Genomic DNA, 24,468 nt, shown 5'->3' on the forward strand with positions numbered 1-24,468 from the left:
TATTATGTTAAATATGTTACTCTTCAATACAATTATTGAAACAGTATCTGATTGTTAATTGTAACAGTAGGAAGTGCGCTGGACATAAATTAATATGGTAGTAGAGTAAAGCAAAAAGTTTTTTATTTTATTTATATCACCATATCATTAATGATATGGTGGTATAAATAAAATAAAAAACTTTTTGCTTTACTCTACTACCATATTAATTTATGTCCAGCGCACTCCCTACTGTTACAATAGACCTTCTTTTTTATTGAGACAGGGAACAGGGGGTAACCCTGTCCTGGAGAGTTGCAGCAGGAGGCAGATTGCATTTGTGGAGGTTTCCACACTAATAACTGGTCATAATAGAATCTTAGGCAGCGCCCTTCAGTGTCTTTAGAAACAGTATCTGATTGTTAGCGTTGTGTCATGGTGTATGTAAGCAAACCGTTACTTGAATAAGGGTTCAGCATTTCAACAATATTTGTATACATATTTTCAACCTTTTGTTGAGTTCAGCTACAAAGCCACAGTCCAGTTTGGTTTTGGGCCAAGTAGTATTGCTGCTGAGCGTATCTCAGTGGTAGAGAATCTTGCACAAATCCTAAACTTTTTATAGACTTGGGAAAAAGCTTTATTAATTCCTTCAGATGCATGTTCTGTATTCCTCATTTCGATTCATGGTGACACACACGGTGTCGTAATCATAAACAAATAAGATTCCTTAATGTCACTAGCACAGGAACAGATTTACATTACGCCCAGCGGAACCATAGACAGCTGTATCAATCCCCTTTCTACTTAAACATTTTGGGATAGAATTAGGCTTTCACTTCTATGAGGCTAGGTAAGGGTACATGTTCTTATGAATGTAGTGGATAGAGTGTTGACTTATCAAGGAAAGTGGAAATAAAACCTTGGGGAAAATCACTAGAAAATTATTACTGCAGTCAATGCATATTTGGTGCTTATATTAGAATCCAACATGTGCGCGGCATGTTGCCCGGAAGGGATTGGGACTCGATCCCTCAGACGATATTGAATGGCCAAGGCTGTAGGCTAGTGTGTTCTGTTGCTATGCGGGTGGGGAGAAGTGGCACACAGGGTGAGTATGGAAAACAATGCTCTCAGCCAGCGCACAACTGAATCGATCCACTGGGCTGATTTCTGACTAAAGGCATGGGGGCCCCTGTACACATGCTAGACACATACTAGCTACACACTAGCTGTGGTAAATGTATAATACCTACCTGATGATTAATCACCTACTACCTTGCCACAAATCCCCATTACTATTTAGAATTAGATCCTATATCAGGAGAGAAGTGAGCCAGCATACCTCTGTCTATTGCAGCTGCAAGCTTACAGCTATGGAGCCTTGCTCTCATACTATTCTTGCCTGAATGCCTCCTTTAATAGATTTTGTTATATTTGACATTGTTTTTAAGAGAATCCAATATTCAATCTATTAAAAACGATTAACTTATAAAGTGAAGAATAAAAGCCGTGGGGTTTGCACATTATTAGCAGTGACTGCACAGACAGATAACTTATACATCGCAGATCTGACAAAGACATGTCTGGCACTATTAAGTGGTTTATTTACCAGCAAAGTGCTTGTGTAATCACATCAACACATTTTGTAAAAAACAAGTTCTTAAGAACTGTACTTTCCTTTCTGGTAACACTTGGTGCAGAAGTGTGGCGAGGGGGGGGGGGGGGGGAGGGGGGTTACAGGGGGACACAGGCTATGGAGCTCTAACAAAACTGTTGTGCTTCTTCTGAGGCCAAGTATGCGTTGTCGGATATGGTCAGAGGGTCCGTGCATAGCAACGGTTGGGGGCAGGAGGGCACTAGAAGTCTCTAGACTTTTCAGAAGCATCCCTCTACCTAGGTAAGTATCTACTTTTTTTTTGTCTGCCACCTCGATTTCACGTTAAAGTGTTTCCCAAGTTTTCAGTTCCCTGTGTGGTAGCCTGGTCCCAACATTAACAAATCCCTACCAGCTATTTAGACCTATCCCCAAGTGTATTTCAGTACTACTAGGTCTCCACTAGGGAGTCCCTAGCTTTGCAGTGCCTAATAACCATTGACGTAATTTGAGGCAGCAGACAGATTGGGGGGCTGTATTGTGACAGCAAAGGTGGTCCGGAGAATCAGCCACGTGTAGCACCCAGCAAAATGCAGCTTGAAAGAACACTGCTCTTTACTAACCATCAATCTTACCCTTTTTTTTTTATTAGAAATTGCTGAAGGTCTCGAGTGATGTTTGTAGTTTTCCTTCCCACTTCCAGAAACAGATTTGGACGATCAAAACTTGTGCATGTAACTTGGGGATCATGTAAATCCAATGATTTCAAAATATCTTGACGGATGGAAGGGCTAGCTGTTGCTGTCAAAGCCACAATGGGGACCTAAAGTAATTCAAGACACAAGTTAGTTTAGTTGCAAAGATCAATTATTTTCATTTATGAATTCCTTCATCTCTTTATCGCTTCTACATTTCAACCTAAACTGCCTCATCTCTGTCCATTTGCTCCTACTGATACAAAATGGTGAAACTAACCAAACTATAGGGGTTTCCCAAAGCTGATATTTTTCCACTACCACCGCATTGAGACCTGCAGTTTGCCTCTGTAAGCAAGATGGTGGTGACAAACTTCTCTACCAATCGGATCTGCTACACAAAAGTAAAACTACAGAAGGGGGAAAGTGAAGAGGGAAGAGGAAGGAAAGGGTAGAAAAGAAAAAAGAGAAACAAGGGAAGAAGAGAGCAAGGAAATCTTAGTATGTGGTGAGTGTTTTGGCATCTAAACCTGGGAACCTGAGTTATGACCAATATTGAGAGATACAGCGGAATCTATTATGCATGTCGCAGAAGACACGAGTTGATTTCTCATTGACCATAAAGTTAGACAAACGGGCAACTGGTCTGAGTGTATTAAGTGATAAAGATGCGAATCCTGCATTCAAAACGTTCAAAACATTTTCTGCTGTTATGATTTGGAGTTACCATATACTTAAGGAACACTGGCCCTTTAGTAGTCGTGCCAAAGAATTGCATGCTGGGGGTCCTTTTTATCTATAATCTATTCCTCCTATTCCCTTTATTTCCCTGCCAGCTTCTTATCTGAAACTTAATCCCCTACTCACTTGTGTTTACAACCAAGGCTGAGGCGACTCAGCGATTGGAGGAGACAAAAAAAAAAGTAAAGGGCAGAAATGACATCACGAGTTAGCCTTAACTGTGGGCAAAAGACATGGCCCCCACCAGGAACAGAATTCTCGTCATTTACTATATAACATTCACTGAAATCAAAACGTGGACAGTACAATACATGTGTTATGTAAGCAGATCAAGTATTTATCTACTTATATATGTGTTTTTTTCCCTGGCATAGTATGGCTAATCAGACTGCTTTAAAGAAAACCTGAACTGAAAATTAAGTCAAAATAAGCATACACAAGTCATACTTACCTCCCGTGCAGTCTACTCCTCAATCTCTTTCTCCTGTCCCGTGTCCTGTTTGTCCACTGTGATCAAGGGAATTCTCCGTCCTCCATTTTAAAAATGGCCATTACCCCATAACAGCTTTCTGGTCAGCACACTGTTAAACTAACATCATTCACTTGAGCCATAGGGAAACATGGACATTACTGGGCACATCAGTTGTCCACTCAGCTATAACTGACAGCAACTGATATATTCCAGTTCTGACAAAAATGTTGTCAGAACTGGAAGGGATCATTGTCAGAAGAATATGGTAAGCTTCTGAGAGGAACTGATGGCAAGGTAACTAATATTCATTTGAAGTTACCTCATGTGTTTACTTTAAATAATTTTACTCAGTACAGGTTCCCTTTAAAGTGACACAAAATGAAAAAAATAAAAAAAACTTATGATGAAATGATTTGTATGTGTAGTACTGATTATACATCAAGGAAACAGCCAGAGACCAATTTAGATAAGATTTTTACTGCAGGGAAGTTGAAAGGGTCATTAGTTCTGCTCGTTTTATAGTTTAAAATACAGAATGTGGCTTATTTTTGTAAATATGACAGAATTATGCAACGTTAAAAAAAATAAAAAAAAATAAATAAATTATATATATATATATATATATATATATATATATATATATATATATATATATATATATATATATATACTCATATCTAAAAAAAATAAATATGAGGTTATTTTCTTTGCTTCTAATGTTTTATAAATTAATAAATTATAGTTAATTACATTTTAATTTTTAGATATAGCCTTTTTTTTTAGAACGTTGCCTAATTCTGTCATACAGTATTTGCAGTTTCAAGCCACATTTTGTATATTAGGGCTGGTTCACACAGGCGTCTGCCTGGCTTTCTGCAGCTTTCAGGTGCGGTTTGCGGTTTCATCCCCACAGGAGGAAATTAGTCGCAGCGGTTAACCGTCCCCGGATCCTACATGTAGCGCCCAGGGTCGTCTCAACGCCTGGGAAAAATCGGGATCTAAACGTTCGTACAAACGCCGGTAAAAGCCTGGTACAAACGCTCCCATTCACTTGAATGGGAGCATTTAATGCAGAGTCCCACGCGCTGGCAGTAAACGCGGGGCAGACGCCCATATGAACCAGCCCTAAAACTGGTGGCTGGATAGTGTAATGGTTAAGGGCTCTGCCTCTGACACAGGAGACCTGAGTTCGAATCTCGGCTCTGCCTGTTCAGTAAGCCAGCACCTATTCAGTAGGAGACCTTGGGCAAGACTCCCTAACACTGCTACTGCCTATAGAGCGCGTCCTTGTGGCTGCAGCTCTGGCGCTTTGAGTCCGCCAGGAGAAAAGCGCGATATAAATGTTCTGTGTTTGTTTGTTGTTTGTTAAAACTATAAAGCAAGCAGAGCTGAGGACCCTTTCAACTTTCCTGCAGTAAAATCTTATCTAAATCTGTCTCTGACTGTTTCTTTGCTGTATAAGTGAAAAACCAAGAGGGAAAGAAAATAGGAATTAAAAAAACAAAACAAAAAAACAAAGAAACACAGCCAGGGAAAAGCCATCCAGTAACACCTAGCACCAATATGATCACTGAGCACTTAAATTCCACCCAGCAAGCTCAGGTAAGCAAACATTTATTTATTCTATCTTGTGAGGTGAGCACCAATTCCTCCATGGCTGCATATGAATCCCCTCTCTATTTCTTAAACTTGTCCTGAAAAAATGAACTGTAGGTGAAAACAGAATAGGGTACTCAATTCTCAATTTCTTTCTTCTGTCAAATAAAGAATTCTTGGTGCACTTACCATAGGGAGCATTTTCTTAAGTGATCCAAGATTACGGTAGGCACTCCTAAAGTCATGTCCCCATTCAGAAATGCAATGTGCTTCATCAATAGCAATAAGAGTCAATCCTACAAATCATACATAAAAGTATTACAGACAACCGGGCAATATGACTACAAAAGGAGAAAGACTAAAGTGGTGAGTCAGAACAATGGTATAAAACGCAATGCACAATACAACACAGCTGATCACTGAGCTGTATTTGCCATCTCGTTTTATACAAGATCTTCCTAATTTCATTAGGTCTTGGGTCTTAAAATTAAAGTGGATCCGAGATAAACTTTTACTCATTGCATAATTGTGTTCCTTTCATATAGTTTATAGGGCATTCCTCAAGCCAAATACTTTTTTTGTTTTGTTTGAATAATCCAATTCCCTATAAACTAAACAAGCCTCGATCACAGCTTTTCACAGTACCTTGGCATTTTCAGACAGTAGCAAGAGCTTATGGGAGCTCAGTCTAGGCAGGGGGAGGGGGAGGTCTTACTAGCCATTGATTTCAGAGGCAGAGGGGAGGAGGGAGGACTGAATTTACTCACAGGTAAGCGGATAGCATCTCCAGCTTTCAGCCTGTGACAATGTGACTAATGCTGGATACACACCATGCAATTCCGCGTTCGATGCGTCCGTTGATACGCGTCGATTCGATTATTTCCGACATGTCCGATTCAAGCTTCGATGGATCGTTAGGTCGATTTGCCATACTTTACATGGCAATCGACCTAAAAATCATCGAAATTCGTTCGGAAATGCTTGGAAATAATCGAATCGACGCGTATCGACGGACGCATTCGACAGGGAAACTCATGGTGTGTATCCAGCATAACAGAACATGGCTGCTGTCCTATCACAGGAATAAATATGCATACACTGTTGAAGCTGTTTGTAGATAGATATGCTGTGTAAACTATCTAAACTTTAGATAACATATATAGACAAGTTACTTGTCTATTGTCTATTAGTTACTTGTCTATTAGTTTTTCATCTCTGATCCGCTTTAAAGACAATTAGGAAGATCTTGATTTGAACAGCAGCTTATTTTGAGGGCCCGTTTCCACTCTCGCGGAAACGGCCGCGAATCCGCAGAGTTTCCCCGCAGGCAAATCGCGCGGGGAAACTCTGCCATAGGGGACAACGGCGCCGCCGGCCGAATCGCTTGCAGTAGCGATTCGGCCGGAAACCCCCACAGAATTCGCGGCGGAGGCTGCGATTCCCATAGCCGTGCATGGCACGGCTGATGGGAATCGCCTGCGATCCCGCCCACCCGCTCAGTGCCGGCGTGCGTCTACGAGACGCACGCCGCACTAGTGGAAACGAGCCCTAAGTCTTCAGCAAACTTTAAGGTCAAAATTGAGACAGACAGATTGTATAAATATACTTATTTTTTCACCTTTGGTACACTGACACTCATATTCACAGTGATCTTTATACATGCAGATATGAGAAAAAATAGCAAGTTAGGCTAAGTTCACAGTGGTCAGTTGCATAACTCACGCATTATAATGAGTGTGAACTGCAATGGAGACTGTCCATAGAGTTTAATACAAAGCCTGCATGCAGCAAGTTAGAATAACGTGATCAGTTACTGTGAACAGGCCCATAGAATTGTATGGGCAGTTAGTTGACATGCAGAATTTTTCCGTGACACAACTGACCACTGTCAACAGGGCCTCAAAACAAACTTCTACTTCTAGTTTACATAATTATTGCACATTTATGTTCCCTGCTCAGTCCTTTCATTAACTTTGTTCAAAAAAAGTAAAAAACAAACAAAAAACATTAATGGAGAGGAAATATGACAAATAAACTAGATAAAGTAGAGGGGTGTTGATTTTTTTTTTTATTATTACTATTCATTTTGATATGGTTTACTATGATGAGAATTTTATTATGATTTAAAGTGCACCTGTCCAGAGGCAAAGCTACCAAAGGTGATGTATATAGCTATGTTCATGTTGGATTCACATCTGTGTGCTGTCAGTACCAACCCCCCCCCCCCCCCCCCCCCCCACCACCACCACATTTCCCCCCTATAGTCCATAACCATGCATTGAAAAATTGTGGACAGGGAAAGGCAGGCTTTCTGTGATGTTCCTTCCCATCGTCCTCCTATTCCTTCATCTGACTCTCGTATTAAAGAGACTCTGAAGCGAGTCTCAATTCTCTTTTTTAATCTATATTCATATTAAGCCCCATAAACACAGCTAAACCGCCGCTATCCCGCAGCAAAACGAGGGGTTTATACCCTCAAATCCCCCTGCAAAATCCACAACTTACTTGGTCGTGGATTTTGCACTTTCTGGAGGCAGAGCTATCAGCTTTAGCTCTGCCTCCATGCACATCAATCGCCGCGCGGATCTCCGCCTCTCCCCCGCCCCTCTCTGTGAAGGCAAATGAGAGGGGCGGGAGAGTGGCGGCGCCCAGCGGGGATTGACGCGCTTGAGGCAGAGCTTATGGCTGTAGCTCCGCCTCAAGCAGGAAGCGCTCCCCGGAAGTAGGAGAGGGGATTTGGGGGTTATAAACCCCTAGTTTTGCCGCGGGATAGCGGCGGTTTAGCTGTGCTTATGGGGCTTAATATGAATATAGGTTAAAAAATAGAACTGAGACTCGCTTCAGAGTCTCTTTAAACACCCCATTATTAGAAGGTATAGCCAAAATATATGCAAAATAAACTTGATATATTATTCCCATTGCAGGGTGGACAGTTGTGTCCTCTTGGCTACAAATATCCCTCTCACTTATGACAAATATTAACCAGGCAAGGATTATAGAGTTTATCACTTAAAATACAGACAGCTGTTACACAAACAAGATTATATGTGAAGGAATACACTGTAATTTGAGTAATTTGAATATCAAGCTCGACCCTTCCTGTAGCTTTTCATACAAATTGATGTTGCACTTAAAGTGAACCTTAAGTCAGAAAAAAAAAATGAGTTTTACTCACCTGGGGCTTCTATCAGCCCCCTGCAGCAGTCCTGTGCCCTCGCAGCCACTCACTAATCCTCTGGTCCCCCGCTGCCAGCTAGTTTTGTTTTTGCCGACAGGCCCGTCAGGACTGGCCACAAGTAGCTTTTTCTGCATTCTCAACTAAAATTAGCGCTATTGTGGGCCGCAACGCGTACAAAGATACGTGTTGCCGCATATCTATGCGTTCGTAATGTGGCAACGCGTATTTTTGTACGCGTTGTGGCCCGCAATAGCGCTAATTACAGTCGGGAATGCAGAAAAAGCTACGCGTGGCCAGTCCTGACGGGCCTGTCGGCAAAAACGAAACTAGCTGCCAGCGGGGGACCAGAGGATTAGTGAGTGGCTGCGAGGGCACAGGACTGCTGCAGGGTGCTGGTAGAAGCCCCAGGTGAGTAAAACTCATTTTTTTTTCTGGCTTACCGTATATCCTCGGCTATAAGTCGAGAAATTTAGGACTGACTCACAGTGTAAAAGTAGGGGGGTCGACTTGTACTTGAGACAGTCCTAAATTTACCAACTTATAGCTGGGGTCCGGTGCCTCTTTCTCTTAATTATTCTATTCTAAACTGCCCCCCTCTCTGGCTCTCCCTCCCTCCTGCCTCCACCTACTAATAATTATGGCCAGTTTCCCTAACAAACCTCCCCTCCCTTCCCAGCCGCTGTGGTGCCTCCCTGTCTCTCTAGCTCTAAGTGCCCGTTGCCCTCTCCCTACGGATGTCCGCCTCTCTCTCCCTGTTACATGAATGCAGTGTAAGCCGGGCTGACATACATTACCTAATCCCCCGCTGCGCGCTGTGTCCTCTGATCTCCTCTTCGCTGATGCCGGTAAGTGTACTATAGCGTCTCTCCCGCTTCCGGTACCATGTGACTCCCGATGTCACATGATACCGGAAGCGGGAGAGACGCTATAGTACGCTTACCAGCATCAACGAAGAGGAGATCAGAGGACACAGCGCGCAGCAGGGGATTAGGTAATGTATGTCAGCCCGGCTTACACTGCATTCCCGTAATGGGGAGAGAGAGGCGGACATCCGTAGGGAGAAGGCAGCGGGCACTCAGAGACAGGGAGGCACCACAGCGGCTGGGAAGGGAGGGGAGGTTTGAGGGGAAACTCTGCCCTAGCAATGTATGCCTGATGTGCTGCAATGTGCACTCTGCATACAGGGCACTTGGGGTGGGGGAGAGAGAGAGGGGTCTATAGGTGGGCAAACTAAGGAATCACAAGGCACACAGAAGGGAGGACACAGCTGCAGCCATACAGGGCACAGGGGTTCAATGTTGGGCAGGTGCTGGCTGCAACTGGGGAGTTAGCTATTATCCTCTCCTAGTTTCCAAGTGCAGACATTACTTCTGGTCCCCAAGTGTAGAACCAGTAACCCTCCTAGTCCCCACCTGCAGCTATCATCTATCGTGGGCCGACTTATACTTGAAACATTGAAAAATACCAGCTTAAGCGGGTCAAATTTTGGGGTCGACTTATACACGAGGTCGACTTGTATCCGAGTATATACGGTAAGTGTCCCTTTAAGCAAACCTCTCCATATGTTGTTAAAAAAATAAATAAGCAAGAAAATGTATGTCATCTACCGTATTTGTTATCTAGATCTTGAAGCAGCGAGATGCCACTAGAACAGAATTCAGGAGTCATGTAAATTATTTTAATTTTTCCCCTGTGAAAAATAAAAAGCAAAAACACACAAAAAAAATTAATATCACAAACACTGAATTATTATGGCTCATGGACCTAGATTCACTAAGCTGCACTGCTGAAGCAGCACAACTTAAATTGAGCAGCGCGAGTAAAAATCCTTTGTGCATGCTACGCGCGGTAGTGCTGTGTAGCATGCGCTGCTAACTTACGCCGACTCCTTTCCAAGAATTGGCTGCTCCTTTAATCCCACCCTGAGCTCCGACGGGTCCAGTGTCTTTGTAGGACGTGATCCCTGCACTTTGGCCCAAAAGGCTACCTGTGGCGCGACAGTGCTCAGGGTGGGTGTTGTAACAGCAAGTGCTGCTCTGTGTGCACGTAATGCCCCTCCATCATCAGGCATCCACACATTTTACAGATCTGATATCACACATCGACAAATCACTGTGCATGTCTCTATTTGTGCTGCTGCACAACACCCCTGTCTGTCTCAGCCCCCGCAAGTGACATCACAGAGCCCGCTATTTCACCACGGCTAGGCTCCACTCCCCCACCGCCCTCATTCACTGGGCTTTCTTTGCGCCTCGTGTTAAAAAACTATTAAAATAAAATCAATATTTAAATGGCGGGGGCAGGCAGGGCCGGTGGTGGGCGGGTTCTATGTTGTCCTTGCTGGTGGTGGTTGGGGGAGCTGAGGTAGAAGCGGACATTGACAATATCGTGCAGCAGCACTAAATCAGGTATGCACAGTAATTTGTTGAGAGATGAAGACGTAAATGAGAGGATGACATAGAGATGAGGGAGCGCAAGCACGTAATGGCGTTTACTCCGAATGTGCTGAGCATATGGGCAGCACAAGCGGTTATTGCACTGGTACTTAGAAAGGAGCAGGCGGAAGTCAGCAGCTCACGCTACGCAGCACCACATGATTTTTAACTCACACTGCACAATTAAAGTTGTTCTGCTTTAGCAGCGCAGCTTAGTGAATCAAGGCCATAATATATTACAATTTAAAGAGAAAATCCACATTTTTATTGGTCAATCAATCCCCTCATTTTAGTTCTGCATATTTCAAGACTTTTGTCATACATCAAGGCTTCTGTAAATTGCAATTCTAATTTCCACTGCATACTAGCAACACAGGAAGAAAAACGCAGAAAAAAATAAAACGCAGCATGCAGGACTTTCTTTAACCGCACCAAAAATCAGAATCCCATGTAAAATCACATCACATCACATTATCTGCATAGACAAACAAAGCCATTTCAAAAGCTTACTAAAATAATATGCCAAATGAGAGCTAGTCTGCAGCAGTCCCCTGATTACACAGGTATGTAAGAACTACTATGATACTTCATGCCCTGTACAGCATATAATTATTGCAGCAATGTGGGCATTCGGGGGAAACCTGTATTCTAAAGAACACACTCAAAGTGTGCTGCTATCGCATATGTATAAAAAAGGCAGCAGGGCAATTATGGTGTTGGTTCCAGCATAAAAGTATTTCCGATAATTAGCATATTGGCAATGTTACCGATATTAAATCATCAGCAACCATAACCTCTATCTCACACTAACTTCTCCACATACGCATAACATTAACCTCCCCCATCATACGCCTAACACTAACTACTTCCCTACCTACATCTAATGCTGGGTACACACCATGCGTTTTACCGCTCGATCGGGATCGATTTGACTATTTCCGACGTGCTCGATTCGGGCTTTGATCGTTCCTGCCGTCGATTTTGCATACTTAACATTCAAATCGACGGCAGGAACGATCAAAGCCCAAATCGAGCACGTCGGAAATAGTCTAATCGATCCCGATCGACCCGTGGATCGAGCTGGAAAATGCATGGTGTGTACCCAGCATAACACTAATCTTCCCCTTACGTATATTTAACACTATCCTCCCATCTACCGACGTCTAACACTACCACTGTGCTGTAGCCAATCTGGGTTAAGGGACAAAATAACAACCCTGAAGCCCAAGTAACCCCTGTCACTATTTCAGTCGTTATCTACAACAGCCAAACCGGTGCCCAAATGACACTGTGGGAACTGCCATAGCTGCAAATTGCATTGTGGTCTGTGGTGGTGCCCAATCTTCTCAAGCCATGGACCATAATCAACTGTTGCCATGGTTAAAAAAAAATAAAAAAAATGAATGGTTGATTCTTCTGCCAAGCTCACACATTTAAAGAAACAAGGAGTGTAGCTCTAAAGCAGGGGTGTCAAACTCAAATACAAAGTGGGCTGAAATTGAACACTAGGACCTAGTCACAGGCCAACCTCAATGTCTACTGGCCACCTTCCTCCCTTATAAAGTACAGAGGTGTCTAACCCCTCGCCCCTATACAGTTCCCTGGTGTGTAGTTGCCCCCCCCCCCCATACAGTTTCCTGGTGTCCAGAGACCCCCACTCTCCTCTATACAGTTTCCTATATTTTAGTGCTTTCCCCCTACCTCCCCCATATGGCTTGTCTGGTATTCTAGGGCTTCACCTCCAATATAGCTTCCCTGGTGGTCTAGAGTGGGCTATAAATAATGCAAAATGAGGAAACCACTTGAGGGCCAAATTAACATGGCTCCGAGGGCCAGATTTGGCCTGCAGGCCGGAGTTTGACATGTATGCTCTAAAGTGAGTACTCACGCTTTTACATCTTGCATGACGTTTTTGGATTGTGCAGATCCAAGAAAGCAGGAAGAAATGTTTGACATTCTGACATGAAGAAAACACAAATGAACAAAACTAAATAAATCTGTAAACAAGGTTTACTTTCAAATCATCAAACGCATAACTGAACTTAAAAAAGAACCATAATAACAAATAGCAGAATGCAGTTAATTATTCAGGATATCCACTTTTACCGGTATGTGAAATACCGTGGTTTCAGAATCAGAAACACTTCCCATACCTATATATTCCTTTATATTGGTAGGTGGCCCCTTCCCCTCCTACTGAGGCTTAGCCCAGGCGTTTTATTACATGAAATTCTCCCCTAGAGCATTCTGAGAGACCAGAGATCTTTTCTACTGGCTTTAAAAAAACTCTCAGTAAATGACCATTCCACAGAGATCACCTCTCACTACTAAAGATGTTGCAGCCCGAGATAAATTTCAGAAAGTAAATCTGGGAAAGGTAAGATTTTTACAATACACAAACACTGACTAAATAATAAAAAAAATAAGCATCTTCTTTATGTTCATTTTCAGCATATTCATTATATTTTGATTACTTTGATCACGCTTTTGCAATTTTACTTTCAATCAGAGCTTTGTTTGTGTGTTGCAAAGAACATCTGCTTTGTTGAATTGTATACTTTAGCAGTCATCTTAAGCATTTATTGTGGACTTTTTAATAATATATTCGTATAAGGCATACATTTCTTTAAAATACTTACTCTAGCTGCAACACTTGGTCTTCCATGAGAGAAATAAGGGGAGAGATAACAATCCCGATACCTGAAGTGTAAACTGGTGCAAACTGGTAGCATAAACTCTTTCCATAACCTATTGGTACATAAAGATTAAAACAAGAAGAGAGAGCTACTTACAGAAAAAAAAAAACATTCTAACCATCCCATATGTAGAGATCTTTTACACCTTATAGACCAGAGCATTTTTGATATTGTGACTTATTCCCTATTGATTTAGCTGGTCAGTCAGATAGTGTACTGGTAAGACTGTTGCGTTTGATGTGGGATTTGAGCCCTTGACCAGTGTTTGAACTCCAGCTCAAGCCAGTAGGTAAAACTGTAAGGAGTCTTTGTGCAAGATCCCCTAATGATTCTGGTCGCTCGTGGAGCGCGCCTAAAGCGCAATATAAATGTTTTGATAAGCAATAACTATACCATGTTTGTGACTGATAGATTTAGGCAGGTGTGGAAAATGCAGTAGAGAGTGTTTTTACAAATATTGATTTGTATTGTTTATTCCTCCTAATTTTCAAAATGCAAAGTGAGCAAACGGGAGAAAAATCTAAATCGTATCAATATTTGGTGTGACTACACTTTGTCATCAAAGCAGTATCCGTTCTTTCAAGTACACTTAAACAAAGTCAAACAAATGTTTGTTTAACTAATCATACCAACAACTGCTCATGATAATCATTTTCACATGTATGTTGTCATCAGTCATCAACTGAAATAAAAACCGATGTAGGAGGCTTAATATTGGTTGAGAAACAGCCATACTCTGCTAAGGTGAGGTTGTGGAAGATGGTTTCCTGTCACAGAACTTCCACCATAGTACAGTAAGACTGAGCACATCAAATACACAAGGGCCCATATGCAAGGTTTTCTCCTAGGAGATACTTTCAACTTCTTTTTTCAAAATAACTTTTCCTTACTTTACAATGGAAAAAGTATCAAAAAGTAGATGAGAAAGTACCTTTAAAATCGTTGTCAGTATTTTCTTGCTTGCTGCTATAAACTACCATAAAAAATAAAATAAAAAGGCATTTTATTGACAAAGTGTGAATATCACTCCTAGGAGATAACTTTTTATCTTGTATTGCAATTGAAAAAGTAACAAAAAGTAGGTGAAAAAGTGCTATCAAAATAAATTTAATTTTCAAAATAAATTCAAAATCAAAAATATTTGATTTTCTGTCTTGCTGGTGGTTTAAAAGGTATTTTACTGACAAGTTGTTAAAATATCTCAGAGGAGAAAACTCAGGAGAAAAAGGGAATTGCATAAGGGCCAAGGGCCCTTATTCAATTCAGTTTTTCTCCTAAGACAGCCTAGGAGATAATTTTTCATTTGATGTTTAAAATAACGTTTCGGCACTCTGCAAATGAGAACTACCAAAAGTAAGTGATAAAGTACTGTCAAAATTATTCAGATTATTTTCTCCCTTGCTTGTGGCTTAAAAGACATTTTATTAATAGGATGTGAAAATATCATCTAGGAGAAAACTTAGAAGAAAAAGTTAATTGAATAGGGACCAAAGTACTTATACTACGTTCTCAAGGTCTTTCGTAAGCAAAGATTTCAAAGGTGGAGTTTCAATATGTGCTGTTCCAGCTCTTTTGAAGAAGCACAAAGTGCAATGTTGAGGATCATAGACGCAGTGGTCGAGCAATAAAAACAGTATGGCAGAAAAAAGAGACACGTTGTGCTTAATTCCCTTCTAAATCAGTGCAGCAGAGCCATAAGCTAAGGACTGGCAAAAACCTGTTGGACCCAGGTACACCCACTGTTGCATCTACTGTTTGGCCAGAAGAGGACTTCACTTAAGAGCTGTGACCATAAAGCCATACCTCCCATGCAGAAACAAGGCCAAGAAAATAAAGTATTCATGAAAATATAAGGACAGGTGTGAAGAAAATTGGCACCAGTTACACTAGACTGAGAAGTCAAAGTTTTAGGTCATATTCATAGTGGGACATGCGTTTTAATGTGACGTTAAAGTTGCAACGCGTCTGCGTTTAGAGGTAACGTACTGCAAGCAGTGAGTTACCATAACGCAACATTTTTCAACGAGTCGTTAACGTCTCACTGAAGAACGTCCCATAGGATTATCATTGCAGTGCGGTAAGCTGCGTTATAAGACTTTATAACGCAGCTCCGCAACGTGCCACTGTGAATGCGACCTCAAACATTTGGATCTAAAGGGCTAGAGAGCAGTACAAAGAGTGCCTGCACACAACAGTGAAGCATGGTGGAGGTCCCTTTCATGTTCGGGTGGATTTCTGCATAAGGCGTTGAGTATTTGGTAAAGATTAATGGTATCCTTAATGCTGAGAATTACAAGCACATACTTATCTATCATGAAATACTATCAGGTACGGGCCTGATTGGCCCCCAAATGTATTCTGCTGCAGGACAACAACCCCAAACATACAGCCAAAGTCATCAAGAATCTATGACATAAAGAACAGAAAGAGTATAGTCTCAACATTGCGCAAAAGGTGGATCAGCGCAACACCAGGCCGCCTCCGAATGGCCTCCATCAGAGATGCGCTGAGCCCCCCCAGGAACTACAAACGCACCTTGAACCCAAACAGAAGCTCTGCATATACACCAAAAGCATGGCTGTTAGGTGGGAGCAGCTGACCAAAAACGAATTACATTAGTACATAGCAAGGAAATGACCACTCCTCTAGTGGTAGACAGGTCATGTGTATGCTCGGTGTGTATTCGACCCCACAAGTAGGGCTTGCACTCTTTTGCAGGTAGGCACTAGTCTGTTTTTAAGTAGCGCTGCTCATTTCCTTGCTATGTACTAATGTAATTCGTTTTTGGTCAGCTGCTCCCACCTAACAGCCATGCTTTTGGTGTATATGCGCTGCTCATTTCCTTGCTATAGTCTCAACATTACAGAGTGTGTCTGAGATTACATGAAGAGACAGAAGGATTTACGGCCGCCTACATCCATGGAGGATCTGCAGTTATTTTCCTAAGATGTTTTGAACAACCTACCTGCTAAATTCCTTGAAAAAACTGTGTGCAAGTGTACTGTACCTGTAAGAACTGATGCCGCTTTGAATGCAATGATAAAATTGCATTAATTTAGATTTTTTTTTTTACAATAACTTTCCATTGTCAGTTGATACAAATAAACTGTTAATACTTCTAGGAGTGAAACTGTTAATACTTCTAGTAGTAAAAGAATTATTTATTCACAGCATTTTTCACACATGTATAAATCTTGTATACAGTATTGATTACAGGTTTTTTTTTTTGGGGGGGGGGATTTCTTCTGAAAAACATTTTGAAAACCATTGACCCTAAAAAACATTGTTCCTCCATTGTTAAAATCTGCAGAATTGCCATTTGAGCAATCATTTTCTTTAGGATGAAATTGACATTCCAGTTTTAACTTTAAAGCTCTTTAAACCTTACCAAGATACAAAGGGAAAGGGCTACTCGGACTTCATTACTGGTAATGAGGGTCTTACATTTGATACTTTTAGAAGGCAATGCCTGATTGGACAAAATATTCACATTTTCAGGTGTCTTGATTTAATTGCATGAGAATCATACAAAACAGGAAATAGAGGAAATAGAATGTGAGGGCTGCTTAAAAGACCTCCATCACGAAAATCATAAAATTTAGAGTACAGGTAGTCCCCTGTTAAACGAAATAGGGACTGTAGGTTTGTTCTTAACCTGAATCTGTTCTTAAGTTGGAACATTGTGCCACCTCTGTCCCCTGTACCTCCTCTGTGCCCCCCTGTGCCTCCAGTGCCCCCCTCTGTGTCACCTCTGTACCTGTTTATACAAGTTTAAAAGCCATTTTTTCTTTGTTTTGTTTTTTTTAAATCATTTTTTTCAAAAACTACAAGCCCAATTTGAAATGTATTCGTTTTTGACTTGTTCCCATGGAAACACAATCCATGCCGTTCTTATTGGCGGGTCGTTCGTGAGTCAGGCGTTCGTAAGTCGGGGACTACCTGTATATGGAAACCTACCTGAAGTACATTTCTCCCTGAGTAAAATGTGCTGTAAATTACTTTTCTCATATGATGCTGCGACTTACAGTAAGTTGTAGAAATCTGACAGAACCGAGGTTTTGGACCAGATCATCTCCTCATGGGGGGTTCTCAGTGTTTTATTTCTTTTCAAAATCACTTAGTGAATGGCATTTGCTCCACCCAACTGCCACAAATAAAAGTGTGCAGTGAACAGGGAGGCTGGCTAGCATATAAGTATAAATGATTTTCAGTGAATACCTTTATAAAGAATAAAGGCCATACTGAGAATCCCCCATGAGGAGATGAGCTGGTCCAAAACCTGTCTGTTCGATCAGATTTCTACTACTTACTGTGACAGCAACATAGGAGAAAAGTAATTCATGGCTCATTTTACTCTGGAAGAAACGTACTTCCTATTTGTAAGTTTTTACATGTGTTTAAAATGTTACACTTTTTTTGTGATAGCGGCCCTTTAATAGTTTTGGTGGTCGAATTTGGGATCCTGCATTTAGAAACACCTGAAGCAGTGGACAGGCTCCCAGGGAGTTCATTCACTTGTGGTTCATGTTGTGCTTCACGTGCCTCTGAAGCCGGAAAGAGGGAGCATCAAAGGAGGAAGCATTAGAGCCACGGGCAGCGTCACATGGTACGCAACCCTGTAAGCCTTTCCACTAGCTTGGGTGCTGAAGCCCAGTGTTTTGCATAATTCGGGTTTCCGAATGCAGGATGCAGAATTTGAACATCAACACTAATGCTTAATTTAACTGACCTTTTTGCTACTGCAGAGGCAGAGTACAATCAAAAATATACAGAATTCACATTCATATTCTAATACTGTAGCATGGCATACGGTTTACCTGTTGCCATGACAACAAGGTTGTCCTTCCTTTCGTTTAAAACCGAATGGATAACTTTCCACTGAACTCTATGGTAAAAAAACAAAATACATACTACTGTTAATATTACTGTTGAATTTGTATCAATCTGTTTAACAGGGTTTAAAACCCAACTCCATGAACATTTTTGTTTTAATTTACGTTTTCAACCTCTTTTCAGTTTTTCTGTAAAAATCTGTCTCACTTCCTGTCAGTCAGGAAATGAGAAAATGTCTTGAAGGGTGGCAGTAAAAAAATAAACTTATTTTGTAGAGAAAAGTTTAGAATACCAGCAAAAAGTTTAAATTGCAGTTCTTCATTCCCTGCCCTCATTTCAAAGCCACAAATCTCCATGTAGGACTTCAGGGTGTGACGTGATGTAAAAGTCTGAGTTTGTTCCTTACTGGAAATCTTTCTGGAGGAGCCCAGAGCACAGGTCACAAGATATGGGTTAACACCAACAAAGCCACCACAAATGTATCTTATAATGAAATGTACTGAATTCATGATTATAACACAGTGCTCTCCCCAGAATTTTTTTCCAGCCGGGTGGCATGACATAGTAGCCGAATGGCATGAAAAATTAGCTAGATCGAGCGTGATGAGAGAACGCAGGGACGTTGCGTTGTAGCAGTATTGAAACAATTTATTGGCGAAGGGATGCTTAAATTTTACACTGCAAGTGCTGTTCTTTGCATGGTGTGAGACTACAGAGTTATATTAAGCCGTGGTGTCAGGATTTTACACACCATTACAAACAAGAAACATTTCCTCTGCTCTCCTGCAGACAGCTCAGTCAGAGAGACAGGCAGCTGCAGCCACACACAGTGTTAACACTGATGTAGTGCGAGGGATTCCACCTACCCTCATGATTTGGGCCATCACCTTGCTCAGCTTGGCCATCGGTTTTGTGTGAACGTATTTTGATAACATTAAACAAAGATGTAAGCAGTGAAATGTATACACCAGCACTTCCCAAACCATTCCCATCTCAATTGAAAAAATGTTAAAGCGGAATGAAACCCAGCATTTCTACTTTGCTCTAAAAGATTATTTCCAGCATATTATATACAACCAGCATTTTTTTTTTACTAGAACTGCATTCAAAGGGTTAACACAGGCTTTAGAAGCTTCCCTGCCTGCAGAGCTGGCCGCTTCCGAACTTTACATAATGTTATCTTGTGTTTAATTGTATCAAGTGAGAAATGTAAAGAAAGCCTTCTCTCACACTGCCAGGTCCCCCGAAAAAAGTCAGACAAGCATAAATGCTTTCTGATGCTTTCTGATTAAGTTAGAGGATGAATAAAGCAGTTATAAATAAAATGCAAAGTCAGCTCTCAGAGTAAAATAAGTGTACTTTAGGAACGTATAATTTCTAAATGAATAATAATACTAATGCACAAAAGCAAATATGCTAACCGTATTGCATATAAAAAGTAGGAAAACATGTTTTTATTGAATATTATGTCAGGGTTTTATACCGCTTTAATCAATAGTGTTCCTTTAATGGATGATTTGGTCAAGAGCTTCTATTGAGCTTTTATTGTCGGTACCCCTAACTGCATTGTGCTGATCTCATCAGACTAGATCACTTTTCCCTAAATGCTTCTGGGAGACTATATATATATATATATATATATATATATATATATACATATACATATATATACATATATATATATACATATACATATATATATACACACATGTATATATATATATATGTATATATATATATATATATATATATATATATATATATATATATATATATATATATATATATATATATATATATATATATACACATATACATATATATATATACACATGTATATATATATATATACACATATACATATATATATACACATATACATACATATATATATATATACACATGTATATATATATATACACATATACATATATATATACACATATACATACATATACACATACATACATATATATACATATATATATATATATATATACATACATACATATACACACACACACACACATATATATATACACGAGGGATCGATGAGGCTGGAGGAACCCCAGGTATGTATGATTTTTTTTCTTTTTATTTTGTCACTGGTACACTTTAAAAAGTACCTCAAGCGATTTAAATAAAAAAAGAAGATATATGCTTACCACAGTAGGGGGAAAACCTCTGGATGGTCCAGAGGCTTCCGCAATCAGAAGATTCTCCACTGCGCCCCCCTGAAAATGTTTAACATCATTGTCGAATAGTGTGCTCATGGCCACAGTCCCCTCTGTGTACAACTGTGGCCGCACTGTGCAGGCGTAAAGTACAGCCTATGTGGTACAACTGTGGCCGCACTGTGCAGGCGTAAAGTACAGCCTATGTGGTAGCATGGAGCTGGTCATGCTCCGCTTCTTCTTCCGTGCATGAGCAGCTCTGTGCTACTGCGATGGTGCGGACCCTACTGACACCTGTGCAGTGCAGCCACACGTGTACACGAAGGGGAGCGTGGCACGGAAGAGGAAGAGAATACCAGCAGACAGTGGAAGAGTTGTGGAGATTGGGGAAGCCTCTGGTGGATACAGAGGTTTCTCTCTACAGTGGTAAGTATCTAATGATTTTTTTTAAAACCTTTAAGTTAGCTTTGACTTACATTGGTTTCAATTTCAAATTCATAGTATAAAAAGACAACTATGAACGCTGCCTGAGGGATAGTTTATTTTCTTTAATATTGCTCCTGGTAAAGAGAATTGTATTTTCTTTATCTGTAGGTGGTTGTCACTTTCCAAAAGGAAATGAGGATAAACTTTTCAACTGGGGCACGGAGAGCAGTAAAAAGCACATTTTTGTAGCCAAAGCAGGGAACAATTAGAACTTCTTCGCACAACTGACAAAGACCGTTGCAACAACCAGACAGATTTTCCCTTTCTTAATCCTAAATTATTATAGGCACTGCCAAGGGAAGTGCGCACAAGCCATTTCACTGGGGACACAAACAACAATAAAAAAAACCCAACAGAGGTTTTAACGATCACACTTTACTTCAAAGAAAACAAAAGGTTTTGGGTCGAGTTCTATTTAATCCATATTGTGGTAATTCAATATTATCAAATCAAACTGCATACTTATTCATGATTAGGGATGGCCAATGAGATGCTAATAATTCCAAGATGATACCGAGTTTATGGTAATTTTATGCAACTTCATGCAGCTTGGAAATGGACCACTTGTATGCAGCAGTGACTGTACATGACTGGTCCAACTGTAGCCTGCACCACATTGTAAACATTTTGCAACAACTTAAAATTAGGAGCATTGCATTAACCATCCATATTTGTGATACAATGACAGATGCTAGTAGATGAAAACTTTAAATATCACTACTGTATGCCTACTTACGGTTTGAAACTTGAATGACCAAAATATGTCTTCAGGCAAGCTACCTGTTCAGCATTTGGTTCAGAAATATATGGATCTGCATAAACATAGGTGAAATAAGACTTCAAACACCACAATAAATAACTGTTTATTGTTAAAGCATGTACTATTCAATACAGTTGTACTAAAGTTTAAAGCGTACTTAAACTGACAAGAGATAAAAGTGTATGTTCAGTGCCATTCTTGTATAGAACTAGGCTGTTCTCCTTTTCTTCTTCTTTATCTCATTATAATGGTTTAGATTATTATTTAGGTATGCAAGCAGTTTCTCTCCAGTCAGTAAAGGTGTCCAAACACATCAATTTTTCCCATCGATTTTAAGACGATTAGATCATTCTGATCGAATCTGCTACTTGTATTACACAGGACGACACTTTCCCCAGTGTCAGCAGCTCCATTCAGCAGAATGGAGCTGCTGACTTTAGGAAAAAGTCGCCCTGTGTAATCCAATGTAACTATGGAAAGATGGATATTTTAAAGCTCTCTTTTTCCTCTTTCTGGCGACACCTAATTCGTCGCCCTACGCCTTTTAGTTTTCTCTATTTTCGCGATTGACATCGCGGCAGCGGCAATTTCAATCGCGAAAATAGTGAAAACTAAAAGGCGTAGGGCGGCGGTTTATATATCATTGGAAAGAGGAGAAAGAGAGCTTTAAAATGATATGCATCTTTCCATAGTTTCTTCACTGCTCGGAGTCCCTTTAAAGAGGAACTGACGCGAAAATCTTAATATGTAAAACACATACAAATAAGAAGTACATTTTCTCTCAGAGTAAAATGAGCCATAAATTACTTTTCTCCCATGTTGCTGTCACTTACAGTAAGTAGTAGAAATCTGACATTACTGACAGGCTTTGGGCTAGTCCATCTCTTCATGGGGGATTCTCAGCATGGCCCTTATTCTTATAAAGACATTCCCTGAAAATTATTAATACAAAAGATGCTGGCCAGCCTCCCTGCTCGCTGTACACTATTTTGCCAGTTGGACGGAGCAACTGCCATTCACAAAGTGCTTTTTAAAATAAAGAAAACCCTGAGAACCCCCCATGAAAAGATGGGCTAGTCCAAAATCTGTCGGTAATGTCAGATTTTTACTACTTACTGTAAGTGACAACAACATAGGAGAAAATAAATGTATGGCTCATTTTACTCTGGGAAACATGTACTTCCTATTTGTATGTGTGTTAAATTTTAAGATTTTTGTGACAGTTCCTCTAAGTGATAAAATCACCAACATCCAAAAAAGCTTTAACCAACAGCCTCCTCTTTCCATACATACCCCAAACCTCACATCCTCCCTAATAAAGTTCTCACCATTATCTGAACTCACTGGGCCATATGCAATTGTCTTTTACACCTGAGTTATCTCCTAGGAGATAATTTTCAGCTTCTCTTTAAACCTACTTTTTAGCATTTTACTATTGCAAATGTACCCAAATGTTGGTGAAAAAGTACTATCAAATGTAGTTTGAGTATTTTCTTGCTTGCTGGTGGCTTAAAAGGCATCTTATGACAAGTTGTTAAAATATCACCTAGGAGAAAACTCATGAGAAAAAGGCAATTGCATATGGCCCACTGTGTCCTCTCTCATCTCTAAATCACGTCCCATGACATGCCCCCTCCACCCCATGTCCTCTCACCTCATTACTCACTTATCTTCTACCATCTCACCTGCCTTAATCTCCCTCTTCAACCTTTCTCTCACCAAAGACATTGTTCCATCCTCACTCAAACAAGCCCTTATAACGACTATACTCAAAAAACCTTCTCTTGACCCCTCTTCCCTGTCCAACCTCCCTATTTCTCTCCTTCCCTTTTCTTCTAAACTACTTGCGCGCCACATCACTGACTTAGTCCGTCACCTCACTGCTAATTCTCTGTTTGATGAACTCCAATCTGGATTCTGCCCCAGCCACTCAACCCAAACTGCCCTACACAAAGTAAAAATGACCTGGCAACTGCTAAATCTAAAGGCCTCTACTCTATACTAATCTAGACCTCTCTTTCACTTTTGACACAGTGGATCACCCTCTCCTTGCTCTCTCCTGGATTTCCTCCTACCTCTCATAGAACCTTCAGAGTCGCTCACTCCGGCACCTCCTCCTCCCCACGTCCCCTCACTGTTGGAGTTCCCGAGGCTGAGTCCTCCATCCTCTCCTTTTCACCATCTATACATATAGTCTTGGTCAGCTCATCAGTTCTTTGGCTTTCAATATTACCTATACGCTGACAATACCCAGCCAGATCTACATTTCAGCACCTGACTTTGAAACTTTAAAAAGCTCGTAATCCCTGACTGTCTCAATGCAATCGCCTCCTTCATGTCCTCCCGTTTTCTAAAACTCAATATGGACAAGACTGAAATGTTAATCTTCCCAACTCACAATTCAGTGCCGCTGCCTGACATCACTATTTCTGTTGATGACACTTCCATAACACCTGTCCCCCACGTTCGCTGCATAGGTGTAATACTGGAGACTAGTCTCTTATTCAAACCACACATTGAAAAACTATCCTCTTGTCGCCTCCACCTAAAAAAACATCTCCTGCATCTGGACACTACCAAACTTCTGGTGCATGGCCTGATTATTTCACGACTAGACTACTGCAACTCTCTGCTCTGCGACCTCAGGCAACCATTTAGCCTGCTACAGACCATCATGAACTCTGCTGCATGACTCTCCTCCCACTTCTCCAGCTCAGTCCTCCTCTGTCAGTCCCTTCACTGGCTGCCAATTACACAAAGGATACAATTTAAAATCCTTACTCTCACCTACAAAGCTCTCAACAACCTAGCTCCTTCCTATCTAAA

At 40.8% G+C, this 24,468-nt stretch overlaps 1 protein-coding gene across 1 annotated transcript in view; it reads right to left on the reverse strand.

Annotated features, from left to right (window-relative positions):
- WRN (WRN RecQ like helicase) overlaps window positions 1-24,468 on the reverse strand; it is a 191,810-nt gene that overhangs the window by 111,996 nt on the left and 55,346 nt on the right. Inside the window, exons 9-15 of the mRNA XM_068233620.1 lie at window positions 21,619-21,694; window positions 18,207-18,274; window positions 13,333-13,441; window positions 12,582-12,650; window positions 9,866-9,948; window positions 5,270-5,376; window positions 2,212-2,399 (exon numbers count right to left, since the gene is read on the reverse strand). Of these exons, the coding sequence (XP_068089721.1) occupies window positions 2,212-2,399; window positions 5,270-5,376; window positions 9,866-9,948; window positions 12,582-12,650; window positions 13,333-13,441; window positions 18,207-18,274; window positions 21,619-21,694 (700 nt within the window). The remainder of the gene's footprint in view (window positions 1-2,211; window positions 2,400-5,269; window positions 5,377-9,865; window positions 9,949-12,581; window positions 12,651-13,332; window positions 13,442-18,206; window positions 18,275-21,618; window positions 21,695-24,468) is intronic.

This window comes from Hyperolius riggenbachi, chromosome 1, assembly GCF_040937935.1.
Source record: "Hyperolius riggenbachi isolate aHypRig1 chromosome 1, aHypRig1.pri, whole genome shotgun sequence".
Classification (NCBI taxonomy): domain Eukaryota; kingdom Metazoa; phylum Chordata; class Amphibia; order Anura; family Hyperoliidae; genus Hyperolius; species Hyperolius riggenbachi.